This window comes from Megascapheus bottae, chromosome 2 (assembly GCF_031878675.1).
Source record: "Megascapheus bottae isolate mThoBot1 chromosome 2, mThoBot2.hap1, whole genome shotgun sequence".
Lineage (NCBI taxonomy): Eukaryota > Metazoa > Chordata > Mammalia > Rodentia > Geomyidae > Megascapheus > Megascapheus bottae.
In genome coordinates, this window is record NC_143510.1 from 3,704,016 (window position 1) to 3,719,462 (window position 15,447).

General features: G+C 38.8%; 1 protein-coding gene across 3 annotated transcripts in view; it reads right to left on the reverse strand.

The window, feature by feature from the left end:
- The window catches only part of LOC150066277 (leucine-rich repeat serine/threonine-protein kinase 2), a 146,463-nt gene that overhangs the window by 104,776 nt on the left and 26,240 nt on the right, over positions 1–15,447 (reverse strand). For all 3 annotated transcript variants that reach the window (XM_090319800.1, XM_090319793.1, XM_090319786.1), the window contains exons 8-13: positions 14,189–14,308; positions 13,296–13,447; positions 13,127–13,206; positions 9,823–9,929; positions 4,271–4,400; positions 2,262–2,386 (exon numbers count right to left, since the gene is read on the reverse strand). In XM_090319800.1, the coding sequence (XP_090175926.1) occupies positions 2,262–2,386; positions 4,271–4,400; positions 9,823–9,929; positions 13,127–13,206; positions 13,296–13,447; positions 14,189–14,308 (714 nt within the window). The remainder of the gene's footprint in view (positions 1–2,261; positions 2,387–4,270; positions 4,401–9,822; positions 9,930–13,126; positions 13,207–13,295; positions 13,448–14,188; positions 14,309–15,447) is intronic.

Here is a 15,447-nt window from a genome sequence, read left to right on the forward strand (position 1 = left end):
CCCTGAGCTGTTCAGCTCAAGGCTACCACCCTACCCTGGAGCCAAGCCCCACTTCCCTTTAGGAGTCTCAGGTCCTTTTGTGCCTGGGCTGGCTTTGAACCTTGATCATCAGATCTTAGCCTCCTGAGTAGCTAGGATGCCGGTGTGAGCCACCACTCCCGGCTTTTTACTGGTTAACTGAAGATAAGAGTTTCACAGACTTTCTTGTCCAAGCTGACTTTGAATCTTGAAATCCTCAGATCTCAGAGGCCTTCTAAGTAGCTACCATTACAGGCATGAGCTACGGGTGCCCCGCTGAAAAGGTACTTTTATAGGGAGTGTTCCCTTACACTCTGAAACAAACAACTTCCCTATTTATACAGAAAATGATTGATTTAGAATTCAAAGAAAAAACATTACACTTCAAAAGAATTGGGAAATTTTCAGAATCAAAAAGAAAATAAAAGATAATTTGCCCTCATATTTAGGAACAAGTATATCCTGTCAAAATAATGTCCTAAACCATCTCTTTTTTTATTTTTCATATAATTTTATTGTAATTAATACTAAACCATCTCTTAAATCCATCCGCTCCTCTGTGCATTCAACCCTCCATCCCCATATCCAGTGACCACCAATGACCAATTGCTAAGCCCATTTCCCTGTCAATCACACTCTCCATCATAATGCTGTTGCTAGAAGATGCACACACAATGGGACTGGGAGCATGGCCTACTGGTAGCATGTTCTGCCCAGCATGCATGAAGCCCGGGGTTTAATCTCTCGGAACCACATATACAGAAAAAGATGGAAGTGGCCCTGTGGCTCAAGTGACGAAGTGCTAGCCTTAAGTAAAATGTGTCCAAGGACAGTGCCCAGGAGTGGCAAAAAAAAGAAAAAGATGCATGAATGATCCCAACACTACTGATTCTAAGAAATTTCAATAAATTTTAACTCAATTACTCAGCATTTCATGCAAGGTGTCCTTCTGTCCTTCCATGTCCATGGCTCTCATTCTCTTCTCTCATCCCCAAAACTGTCTGACCCTCAAGGCAATAACTCCTTTACATCTTGCTAAGATGCTTCTTCCACAGTAAAATTCTCATGATGCTTGAAACTCCTTTTGACCTTATACAAAGATAGTTCTATGCACACTTAATCTCAAAAATCACAATTACTGCTATGAATGAATTCATTGAGACTTCATCATGGTATATTCTCATCATTATTTATACATTTATGAGTAACAGCCCTATTCACAATTCCTGTTGATTAATTGATATGTCAGTCTAATTATAAACTCTTCTTAATGCTTTACTTTCACATTGTTTCAAATCATAGCAGCATCACAGGGTTCACAAAGTAAAGGGTACTTAAACACATATTTAAAGATCACAGGAGCAAGTGAATTAAATGGATCATTGAAGGATAAATAAAGGAAGAGATATAGGTGGAAAGTAAAAGTAGAGAAGGCAGAAATCTTTGAGGTAAATAAGTACCTGTTACATTGGCTAAAAACGAACTTCGAGTAAAAGATTGAGATAAAGTAAAAGAAAAGTTAGAAAAATAATAATAAAGTAATTCAGGCAAGTGGGAGAAGAAACCTTAAACTTGAACTTAATGATGGTAACAGAAACACAAAACCAATATTAAGCTAGGAGCTGCTCACTTTAAAAAAAATGTAAAATAAGCTCTTACAGCTGGGGGAGGGCTAAGATAGTTGATCTGGTATGAATGTGATGAAAGTACTTTGCTTGCATGTGTGACTTTAGCACAATAAAAACTCTTGAAATTGTTTTTTAAGAGAGAAAGAGAAGAAGGAGATTGACAGAGGGGCTGAAGTTGATTGGGATGTTATTTACTTGTGTGGAAATGTCGCAATGAAATAGGGTTGGTGGCTGTGATTACAGGCCTGTAATCCTAGCTACTCAGGAAGCTGGGATCTGAGTATCATTGTTCAAAGCCAGGGCAACCAGGGAAATCCCTGAGGCTCTTAACTTCAACTAACCACCCAAAAGCTGGGAATGGAGCTGTGGCTCAAGCAGAAGAGATAGCCTAGAACAGAAAAAGCCCAGAGAGAATTCAAGACCCTAAATTCAAGTAAATGTAAGTGCCAGTAGTGGCACCAAAAAAAAAAAGAGTTACAATGAAATTCACATACAGAATGAATATATGCAATAGGCAGTGGGGGGGGGGTGCAGCAATCAATCATTTAAGTTTTGCCTAGAAAGTTAACTCTATTCAAACTACTACCTCTTCCTGCCATCAGTTCTGCAACTTACCAGGCGCTATGAAAGGAACAATTGCCCGAAGAGCCTCCAGCTGCACGGACAATGATGTCTGGTGGTTTTTCATAATTGTTATTATCTTGGGGACCACTACTGCCACTGTATCCAGGGAAGTGCTACTGCAGATATAAAATCCACATGATTATGACAAACACAACCTGGTTCAATTATATAAACACCAAACAGACACAAAGATGGCAAGACAGAATCATATGTTTTACCAAAACTGGGTACATAAAATTGTATCTGAATTCAGTAACAAGTGCATACAAATTTTATTTGTTTTAACTTGGATCTCAGGAGTCATAATTCAAGCCCAAGCTGGCTTTGGCTCATGTTTATAATCCTAACTATTCAGAAAGCTGAGATCTAGAGGATCTTGGTTTGAGGTCAGAAGGGCAGAAATATCCATGAGAGCCAGGTGCAGTGGCTCACACCTGTAATCCTAGCTACTCAGAGGCTGAGATCTGAGGATCGAGGTTCAAAGCCAGCCTGGGCACAAAGGACCAGAGACTCTTTTCTCCAATTAACCTCTGGAAAATGGAAGTGGGGCTTGGCTCAAGAGTAGGGTGGTAGCCCTGAGCTGAAGAGCACAGGGACAATGCCCAGACCCAAGGGTAGGGCAGTAGCTTTGAACTGAAGAGCTCAGGGACAGTGCCCAGCCCAAGTTCAAGCTCCCTGACCCACACACAAAAAACAAATATCCATGAGACTGTCTCCAAAATAAGCAACAAAACACCAGTCTGGAGTTGTGCCTCAAAAGGCGAAAAACAATTGTGAACAAGCAAAGTAAACTCAAGTTCTAGAGTTCAAGCCCCAGTATGAGACAAGGAAGAAGAAAAGGAGGAGGAGGAAGAGGATAAGGAGGACAAAAGGGAAAAGGAGGAGGAGGAGGAAGAGGAGAGAGGGGAAGGAATTCAAAGAGGAGGAGGAGAGAAACAGAAGGAAAAACGAGGGAGGAGGAGAAGGAAGAGGAGGAAAGTGCCAGTGGCTCACCCCTGAAATCCTAGCTACTCAGGAGGCTGAAATCCAAACATTGCAGTTTGAAGCAAGACCAGGAAAGAAAGATGAGATTTTTATTTCTAATTAACCAGCAAAAAATTGGAAGTGGAGATGTGACTCAAGTGGTAAAAGGATAGTCTTGAATGAAAAAACTAAGAGGGAATCCCCAGGCTCCAGGATCAAGTCACTGTACTGAAAACAAACAAAAAACTCTGTATGCTGGTGTTTTAAATTTTGTACATTTTATATGTGCACAATAATATGAAAAAGTTTTAATACGTCCTGCATAATCCTTGATCTCTGGGCTTGGGTGCTGTCCCTGAGCTCTTCAGCTCAAGTCTAGCGGTCTGCCACTTGAGTTACAGAGTTACTTCTGGTTTTCTGGTAATTAATTGGAGATAAGAGTCTTATGGACTCTTGTGCCTTGCTGGCTTTGAGCTGTGATCCTCAGATCTCAGCTGCCTGAGTAGCTAGGAATACATGCGTGAGCCACCAGTGCCAGGCTGCATAATCATGTTTTAAAAGATAGTCACCAAGTAGGAAACCCAAAAATAAAAACATAATTTTTCTATGATTTTTCCACCTTTTACTCCCTTGCTACCTCCCTTCCTTTTTTCTTGGCTTAAACTCAGGGCCTCATGATCTCCCTTGCCAGAATAATACTCTTGCTTGGCTTTCTTGTCCATGGCTGGTTCTCTACCACCTGAGCTACATCTCCACTTCAGGCTTTTTGCTGAAGTTGAAGACAGGTATCTCTCAGAATTGTCTGCCCTGGCTAGCCTCAAACCATGATCCTCAAACCTCAAACAAGCACTTGGCTCACCATTTCTTTTGATGTTCAGATAAAATAAGTAATGATAATCTTAGTGATGTGAGATTACACTGCAAGAGTTTTCTTTCTTCAGATTCAGTATGTTTTTCTTTACATTCTTAGAGATAGGCTTGAAATAATATTGTACTTCATTCAATACCACATATTATTGTAAACAAGTTTATATTACCTTCCTTCAAAAAGATGACTGAGCATCTTACATCCACTTTCAGCCACTTCTGGAGAATTTGTGTGCTTCTGCATTAACTCCAAGACATTCAAGTATATTCCTTTTGACAGCAGACTTTTTCTAAAATTAACTACAAGGTATTTTTAAGGTTATTTGTCAAAATGAAAACATGTTTGCATACTATTTAGCCAGTACTGAGGTTTGAACTCATAACTGGAGCACTCTCCCTGAGCTTTTTGCTCCGCCACTTGACCCTCAGCTCTACTTTGGGCTTTTCGGTGGTTCATTGGAGATAAGAGTCTCACGAACTTCCCTACCCAGGCAGGCTTTGAATTACAATCCTCAGATCTTAGGCTCCTAAGTGGTGTGAGCCACGAGCAGCCAGCTACCTTCTGATAATTTTGCAATAAACTGTGGAACATTAAGGTAGTACAGATTCACTATCCATTTAAATATTATTAACATCTAGTTCCTGAAAACATATACCATGCTCTATTTTTCATATTTATCAATTCTTCACAAATTTATTTGTATTATACACTTATTCCAATGAAATCAATATATCAGCATATTCCCAGTTTAAGTGAGTTAGTTGTTTGCAGGGGTTGGAATTTTTTGTTGTTGGTGGTGGTGGTGGTGGTTTTTATCTCATAGGCTTTTCCACTGCAATCCTCAGACCTCAGCCTTCTGAGTAGCTAGGATCACCAGCACCCAGCTTGAAGAATTTTATTATTAAAAAACTTTCATATTAAGTAAAGTAAGCCAGACTCAAAGGAACTTAGGCTCAATGGTTTCCCTCATTTGTCATAATCAGTAGAAACCTTGGGCTCTACTAGCAGAGATCTGCAATAGAGCAAAACCTTGATACATAAGGCCATATAATGTGAAGCTAATTGAAAGGACCTCCAGGATATTGAAACAAAAGCCATATAACGAATGATTGTTGTACTTAATGTACTATGTTATCTCTCATCTCCTTTGCTGTCCCTTGGGTATCTTATATTGTTACAGTATCTCACTTTGTTATCTGATATATTGAATTTATTTGTATTTGGTTATTTGAAATTTGATAGGGAAGGGGGGAAACCAAGATGGGGTGGGGGGAGGGTAATGGGTACCAAGACATGTGAAAGGGTATCAATGTATGTGAATTAATGCACCTTCTATCTGGCAAATATCATGTAACCCTTTTATTAATTACAATAAAAAATATAAAAAAAACTTCACAAAAGCAGCATACACTGTATCAGACAATGGTGAGCTGGGAGTAGTCACAGGGATATGGATTTACCGTCCTCTGCACCCCAATCTTGGCAGAGACAAGAGAAAGGCCAGAGCTGGAACAAGGCTGTGTCATTTCAAACTACTTTGTGCTTTTTCCCTGGGGAGTGGGCAAATATGTCATTTCTATGAATGTCTATATGTGTAAGGGATAGAAAGGACCCATATAAAGCTTAACTGCAAAATATATAAACACTGATTTTGCATTTCTTGGAAAAAATATATTTTAATAATAAATATGATGTAATGGAGACCCTCTCTGTAGTAAATTTCCTTCACTAAATACAACTGACTGCTTTAGCAGTTTCATATATCAATTGTCTTGAAGCCACCATATAAATATAAATCCCAATATTCAATAATTCAACATGCTGAAAGTAACAAGAGGAGGACACTTAGATAGCTTTGAGCTCAAGCCTACCACCTTACCCCTGGGCCTGGGTGTTGTCCCTGAGCTCTTCAGCTCAAGGCTACCACCTTAACCCTTGAGCCACAGCCCCATTTCCTGTCTTCTAGTGATTAATTAGAGATAAGAGTCTCATGTCCTTTAGTGTCGAACCAGGCTTTGAACCGTGAGTAGCTAGGATTACAGGTGTGAGCCACTGCACCTGGCTTTTTTGAGTATTTTTTAAGTGTTGTCAATCACAGGAAGAGCTAAAAGCCTGGAGATATGTTTAGGGGTAGATACCACCTGGCAAGTGTATGGTCCTAGATTATTATGAAGACAAATAAAAATTAAAAACAAATGAAATCAACATATTATAGCCTGACATTCTGCCCAAATTGGAAAATTCATACCTTCTCAAAATATCAAGAATGTGATATATCAAGCTATAATAAAGCTGAGCACGGGTTCCTCACGTGCTACTCAGGAAACTGAGAGCTGAGACTAATAGTTTAAAGCTACCCCCCTAGGAAAGCCCATGAGAGTCATATCTTCAATTAACCAGCAAAAAGCCAGTAGTAGAACTGTAGTTCAAGTGACTTGAGCAATAAAAGTTAAGGTAGAATGCACAGGCTCTGAATTCAAACCTCAGTACTGGCATGTGCATGCACACACACACAGAATGTGTTTTTAGTTAGTGAGTTAGTTTGTTCGACTGGGTAGGAACTTGTCATAAACTTTCCCAATGTAGCTCAAGTCTAACCAAGGAGATATTTTAGAAGAAGGAAGTTATTCTCACTGGGCACTGGTGGTTCACATTATAATCCTAACTAATCAGGAGGCTGAATGCTGAAAATCATGGTTCAAAGTTGGTCCAGGCAGGAACATCTGATCTCAAGCTAACCAGCAGAAAGCCAGAAGTGAAGGTCTAGCTCAAGTAGCAGAATGCTTGCCTTGAGTGAAAAAGCCAAGTGAGAATATAAGGCACTGAGTTCAAGTCCCAGGACCAGTACAATAAATAAGAGTTAGATAATAAAATAATTTATTCAAGGCCAGTAGTCCTCAAACATCATGATAAATCTCAATCACCTGAAGGACCACTCCAGAGCTTAAGATTCAGTATGTCTGTATGAGCCCTAGAATTTGTGGTTTTAGACCGTTTCCAGGCAACACTGCTGGTCCAACAGCCACATTTGAAGAATGGCCATGCTGGACAGTAACTCAACGTGTAACTCAAAACATGCAAAACACTAGACCTGGATGAGAGATTTCATCATGAAACCACGTTAGCATTTATAAGAACATTTTCTATGTCCGATCATTTGCCAGCTATCTGGGAAAACTATTGACCTTACACATTCTGTTTAGCAGAAGAACATTTGCTTTCAAAGGCGAATGAAAGTCAGATATAATAGCATACACTTATAATCCCAGTTACTCAAGATGGTAGAGGCAAAAGGACCAAGAATTTGAAGACAATCTAGGCAGAGTTGGCAAAACTCAATCCCAAAAGTAAAATACAGCTAGGTGTGAGTATCTCATATTTGTAATCTTAGCTACTTGGGAAATCCAAAGGATTGCAGTTCAAAACCAGCCCAGGCATAAAAATATTCAAGACTCTACCTCCAAAGTCACTAGAAATACTGGACTGGAGGTATGGCTCAAATGGTAGAGTGCTATCCAAGCACATATGAAGCTCTGAGTTCAAACCCTGGTACTGAGCTACAAGCCTATGTCTCATACGGTAATCTTAGATACACAAGAAACAGAGACCTAGAGGATCAAGATTTGAGCTAGGGCAGAAAAATCCTCAAAATCCCATCTCCAATTAACCAAAAAACCCAAACTGTGGTACAAATTGGTAGAGTGCAGACATGCCAAGCAGGAACTGGAGGCCATGAGTTAAGGTCTTGGTACCAGCACCCACTCAAGCACAGGTGCTCCCACACACAGGAGGCAGAGATCTGAGGATCAAGGTTCAAAGCAAGCCAGGGCACAAAAGGACCTAAGACCCTTATGTTCAACTAACCTCTAGAAAATGGGAAGTGGATCTTGGCTCAAGGGTAGTAGGGTGGTAGCCTTGAGCTGAAGAGCTCAGGGACAGCGCCCAGGCCTAGTTCAAGCCCCAAAACCCACAAAAATAAAGAAGTCCCATGGGATGACTTTGAACCATAATACTCAGATCTCAGAATCCTGAGTAGCTAGGATTACAGGTGTGAGCCACCTTGCTCGGCTTGGTCTTGAGATTTTTGTAGCCACACAAACCTAGCTTTTCTTGTTTTAATTTCATGTATCTCTTATTTATTTATTCAAAGTAGTCTTAAGGCTTGAACTCATGGCCTGGTGTTATCCCTTAGCTTTTTGCTCAAGGCTGAGTTTCTACTATTTGAACCACAACTCTACTTCTGGCTTTTTGATTGTCAATTAAGACATAAAATTCTCACAGATCTGTCTGCCCAGGCTGCCTATGAATCATGATCCTCAGATCTCAGCCTCCTAAGTAGCTAGGATTACAGGTGTGAACCACTAGCATCCAGCACCAAAATAAATAATTAATAATAATAATAATAATAATAATAATAATAATGAAAACCAACCCCTCTTACTGTGATTCATTATCCAAAGAGCAAGCCTGACTATGTCTTTCAGGGTTCTGTCATTCCAAGTGTTTTATTACAATACCATTAGAAGGATGGGGTGAGAATGGAGGGAAAAGAAAAAAGAGAGGTTTCCTTTTGCCTTAACCTCAATCACAGTTTAAAGAATCATACATGAGGTGCTTTATCTCTTTTCATTCATCCATGTTCTCTACTAAGAGCTGCAACTCCTACTGCTCCATGTGTCTGATGAATCTTTCAGTGTTTTCTTTGTTTTTCTCCCTCTAAAAATATCCTGCAAGAGCTGCCAGGTCCCAATGCCAGTACGATGAGTTTCCTCTCAACGTCTGTTGGCAGTATTTCCTGTTTCCAGAGACAGGAATCTAGAACGGGTTCAGCCATAATCTGCACCTGACAGAGGCTTCCAAAAGTCTCTGAGCCATTTGTCTCTCCTCTTGCATTGAATTATACAAGGATTATAAGAATTACATATGAAGGATTGTTTTCAAGAAAAATAATAGCACAAAAACTTGACAAGTTTTACCAGATTTCAAACCAGTGAATATCTTTATCATCCAGTTGCCTACCTATAAAACTGACTTTTCAAATAAACAAGAAAAAAATAAGTAAAGAAATACAAAAAGGAAAAATAACCCCTTCGTGTTTATTATATATTTTAAAAACCCAGTTGGATCCAGGCTTACAATCCATCAACAGAGACTAATTTATAGGCACACACGGGGAAACTACATGACTAACTATGATGTGAGGATATATATTATCAACATCAAATAGAACAATATAAAATGTATTATAAAAGGGCATAGTTTGTTCCAATTTGTGCAAAAAATATAAAATATATATCATGTGGGAGTGGATACATTCACAAATATCCAGGAGAGTATACAAATTTATTTTTATTCTTATCCATCTGTTGTTCTACCCTAATATTTTTATTGTTTTTTTTTCTTTCTTTATTCATTTTTTTAAGAGATCACTGAACTCTTTAGCCAGGTGCAGGGGCTCACACCTCGCTACTCAGTAGGCTGAAGTCTGAGGATCAAGGATCAAAGCAAGCCTGGACACAAAAGGACCTGAGACTCTTATCTCCAATTAACCTCTAGAAAATGAGAAGTGGGGCTTGGCTCAAGGGTAGGGTGGTAGCCTTGAGCTGAAGAGCTCAGGGACAGTGCCCACGCTGAGCTCAAGCCCCATGACCTACAAAAAGAAAAAGAAAAGAGGTCACTGAACTCAGGGCCTCATACTCCTGTGACAGACCCCTTACTTACCATTTTGTTCCAGGAGAGTGGACAGTGCAGTCGCAGATGCCTGAAAGACTTCCTTAGAGGAGGAGTGCACCAGCATAGCAAGCATCACCTCCCTGTGAGCTGGAAACCTCCACAAGCAATAACATGTCATAATTAGCACTGGTTCTCCCATCAGCTAAGAACTCTAACTCAAATAAGGCCAGAGGAACGGTATCCAAGGCCACTGAGAGCAGTGACAGATAAAGCTGTCTGCATTTAAAATTTAGACTCAAATCTCTTAAATATGGAGAAATAGATGTTTCCCTTTCTTTAAAACATAATAAATGGTGGAGAAGGGAAAGGGCTGAATAGTGCAAAGCACACTGGCAAGGATGTACTGTGAGGAAAAAAACAAAAGGATGAAGTCAGTCTCTTTTTTTATAATGGAAACAAGAAAGAAAAAAATTTTAAACAGTTATAATGCACAGTGGGACTAAACATGTAAAACATAAATATATTTTCTTACAGAAATAACATAATAATATATTATCTATTACATGTAAGATGTGGTATTTATACACAATGGAATTCTATGCTGCTGACAGAAAGAATGACATCGCCCCATTTGTAAGGAAATGGAAAAACTTAGAAAAAAAATCATATTAAGTGAAGTAAGCCAAACTCAAAGGAACATAGGCTCAATGGTTTCCCTCATTTGTCATAATCAGTAGAAACCTTGGGCTCTACTAGCAGAGATTACAATAGAACAAAACCTAGATACTTAAGTCCATATAGAATGATGCTAAATGAAAGGATCTCCAGGATATAGAAACAAAAGCCATATAATGAGTGATTATTGTCCTTATTTTACTGTTATCTCTCATCTCTTTTGCTGTCCCTTGGTTATCTCATATTGTTACAATATATCACCTGGTTATCTAATATATTGTATATATGTGTATTTGGTTATTTGAAGTTGGATAGGGAAGGGAGGAAAACAAAATGAGGGATGGGGGTGGGGGGGAAGGAAATTGGGACCAAGACATGAGAAAAGGTATAATGTATGTGAAGTAATGCACCTTCTATCTGGTGAATATAATGTAACCCTTCTATTAATTACAATAAAAATATTTGAGAAAAAAAAGAAATAACAATAATATATTATCTATTACATGTAATTATATATTTCATAATATACATTACATATATTATATATATATCATATATGTATATGATATATACATAATATCACATATTATATGTAATGTGTAGTATAATACATATTATAGTGTAAATAAATGATACATTATATAATATATTTATATCATATACTATTATACTTTATCATATATATTTTTATATTTTTATATTATATATACTACATTATAGCTACATATGGTTATATGTTATATATGATGTTAATATGCATGCATATTAATATACATGACACATACACATATATTAATACTATTTATTAATACATATATTATATATTGTATATAATAAATATATAATTATGTTAAGTATTGAGTAATCTATTTTAGACTAAAATGCATAAACTGCATCATGAATCTGCCTTACCCTCAGTTCTTTTTGTTTATTTGTTTGTTTTTGTCATTCATGGGGCTTGAACTCTGGGCCTGGGCATGTCCCTGAGCTCTTCTGCTAAAATCTACCACTCTACCATGTTGAGCCACAGCACCACTTCCAGTTTCCTGAGATAAGAATCTCAAGGACTTCTGTACCCTGGATGGCTTTGAACCATAATCCTCAGATCTCAGCCTCCTAAGTAGCTAGGATTACAGGCGTGAGCCACCAGCTCCCAGTTTCATTTTGTTTGAGAGAGAGAGAGAGAGAGAGAGGGAGAGAGAAAGAGAGAGAGGGAGAGAGAGAGAGAGAGCACCCAGACTGTCCTTGACCTAAGATCCTCCTCCCTCAGCCTCCTGAATGCAGGGATTACAGGACTACACTACCATACTTCTAACTCAAATTTGTTCAATATGGGATTATTCCAATATTGGCTTAACATTGTTATCCAAATAATTACCATCTCTTCTCAAACTTGGAATGTTTGATTAAACAGTGTCAGTGCCATTAATTCCTGCTTTATTGGTCATGATGCAAATAGGCTTCCAAGGTATTTTTATGTAGAATCTTACTATTTTAAGTTTCCAAAGAGGACTGCTAGTGTTTTAAAATCCATTGCTACCCCAGTGCAAAGAGGCCCATAGTACAAGAGCTTGGTATGAGCAGAGGCTCATGGGTAGAAAGGAACCCAATGTTTGTGGAAGTCTTGCTATGATGTACATGATGGAAAAGACTCCCCGTCTTCCAAAGCCACCAGAGTCTGCAACTCAAAGCCTCCTCCTTCTTTAGCTGTCTTGAGAAAAGACAGGACAACACTACCAGACATAGTCTGTCATGTGACCAGACACCTCATTAGAAAGAGCTATGGTGGCTCTGTGTCTTCTGTCACTGGACATAAATCAATATGCTATTCTTACATGATGAGCTAGAAAATGACAAGATTCTTATCCCAGCAAAAATGACTGAGCTTCTGACAGCTCAGACACCACCACTTTATCTAAGTATGCAAGCCAATTAGATCCAAACGCTGTATACCAGTATGTAATATGCAGCTACACTTAATACAAGCTTATGTCAGAAATGTTTCTTCCAATGAACTTAGATGGGTACTAATGGCTCATACCTGTAATTTCACCTAACCCAGAAATAGAGAACATGAGGGTCCTATTAAAAAGCGAATCCAAGCAAAAGTTCATGGGACCCCCCCCCATTTTAACTATTAGCAGGGTGTGGTGATAAGTATCTATCACCCCAGCAACCCGAGGAAGTGTCACTAGGATGCCTGGGCAAAAAGCAAGAGCTCTCTCCAAAATTGTCGGGGTAACAAGAATAGGAAGTGTGGCTCAACAGTAGAGCTACACATACACCCTAAATTAAAATACCAGTGCCACTCAAACCAAAAAATATTTCTAACAATAAAAGTTTGTATGTATTGATTGAAAAAATATACTTGGGATTTCGTGTGTGTGTGTGTGTGTGTGCGTGTGTGTGTGTGTGTGTGTATGTGTGTGCCAGTACTAGAGCTTGAACTTGGGGCCTGGACACTGTCCCTTAGCTTTTTCACTCAAGGCCAGCACTCTATCACTTGAGAAACAGCTTCACTCCGAGCTTCTTGATAGGAGTCTCATGGACTTTCCTGCCCAAACTAGGTTCCAACTGAGATACTCAGATCTCAGCCTCTGACAAGCTAGGATTACAGGCCTGAACTACCTCCTCAGCTTATTGAAATGTTATGTAGTGTAAAATTAGAAGTACTAACTGGCCATCTTCATCTCCAATCTTCCTGTGTAAACTGTTTTGGTACATGAGAAGATTGTTTAGCGCCCAACATGCAGCCTCCTGGAGAGGAAAAGAAAAGAAGAAGCTTAACACAATATAAAGTATTTACAAGCACAATTCTGAGTAATTATAATATCTGAGTGTCCAACCTGCACATGTTTATTCTTTCTGTGCCATGTTAAAGCTCTGTAACAGGCTTCCAGCCAGAACAGTTTATCTTCTTCTTCCTCCTCCTCCTCCTCCTCACTCTCCAGAGTCTCATTCTTTTCCTCTAAGTCTTGATTTAAGAAAATGGTCTCAGCTGGAAAAAATTGTCAAAATAAATATATACCATGTATTTTATATGTATATAATTTAATGACAGCTTGACTATGAGTGTGTGTGTGTGTGTGTGTGTGTGTGTGTGTGTGTGTGCCAATATTGGGGCTTGAAGTCAGAGCCTAGGGCTGTCCCAAGGCTGGTGCTCTACCACTTGAATCACAGCTCCTCTTTTGATTTCTTTGATGGTTAGCTGGACAGAAAAGTGTCATAGATTTTCCAAATCATGCTAGCGTGCCTGCGATGACTGACCTCATTTATGTCCCTATTTTTGAAAGGTTATCAGCAGAATGAGATGGCATTATATACTGCCTTAATCATAAAACAATTTGTAATATATTTTACACCATTGAATATTGCCATCCTATCCCATGTAAATAAATAATGGAATGAGGAAGAGATTAGCTAGTTTATGAGCAAGTTAAGCAAGGGGTGAACAACAAAATCTGTATGAACTAAAATGTTTACACATTTTAGTTCCTTTGCAAGTCGACTCTATTGGAAAAAAAATGTTACATTATGGTACAGTGGTTATTTAATCTTTCCTTCTCTACATATGACCCTCTTGTTCTAATTTGAGCATTCAACACCTGATGTGCCCAGAAATCTCATTTTAAGACTGGCATCAGAACTCAGTTGTAGAGTGCTTACCTGGAATGCAGGAGACTCTTGATTCAATATCCAGCAAACACTACAAAAAATCCTCATTAGGAATGGTACTTACTCAGGAGTGCTAAGCAGCTGAGGGCTGATATTTGTAACGCTGCGTTGTTTGGATAGTTCTCCACAGCCTTGACCACAAATTCATGGACCTCATTTAGGACCAGAATATTGAAAAAATTACCTACGAGTTAAGGAAGCCATTAGCCAATTCTCACACATGAAACTTTAAAAAAACTGGTTTTAATTACATAACAGCATTTCAATAAATACACTTGAGCTAGGGTGACTATCTTAGTGACATTAAAGCATACTTACAGTAAATAATCTGATTGAATAAGTTTTGAGGAATTTTTCTTCACATCATTATAAAATTGAGAGAAAATGATGAGTAAATACTGTCATGATATTCAAGGTACATATGTAAACACGAGACCACACAACTTGAGGGCATAAGTGGGGTTAGGAGAGATGGGGGAAAATAAAGGGATGACAATGATAATAAAAATATAAAATTGAGCCAGGCAGATATATAGATATAGATATAGATATATTCCTGATAATGCTTTTACTAAGCTAAAACTAAAAAAAGAAAAACAAAAACTATTCATTTATATATGTACTTAAATGAACAATGAGCTACAAAGTCAACAGTGTAAAAGATACCGTATTGACTGGGTGCCAATGGCTCACATGTGTAATCCTAGCTACTCTGGATGCTGAGATCTGAGGATCAAGGTTCAAAGCCAGCCCAGGTAGGAAAGACTATGAGAGAGACTATTATCTCCAATTAAGCACCAAAAAGCTAGAAGTGGAGCTGTGGTTCAAGTGGTAAAGTACTATTCTAAAGCAGATTAAAAAGAAGAATCAGAGACAATGACCAGGCCCTGAGTTCAAGACCCAGGACAAGGACAGGGAGGGAGAAGAGGAGGGAGGAAAAGAGAGAGGGGGGAAGGAGGGAGGGCGGGAGAGAGAGACAATCCTATATTACACAAAGTCTGGCTTCTCACCATTATCCTAGTTTGCTCTTTCTGTATTCCTCCACCAAACAAACCCACTCCACAGCTCTGAGAGATCACAAGTCTTCCAGTCATTTCTGAAAAGTTCTCTTCTAATTGACTGTCTAGTCTAACCTTGGGGTGTCCCCAGCTTTCTCTTTCCCTGATAAATGGCAGGAGCTGCACCATACCACTCCCTCCCTCTGACCCCTGTAAGCGTGGCTCTGGGGAAACACCACAAAGGCTGGTTTCACATTAAGACAAATGATGGGAAAAGTCATGGGAAATTATCTGAAGCAGTTAATGAACATTGAATGCATTAAAT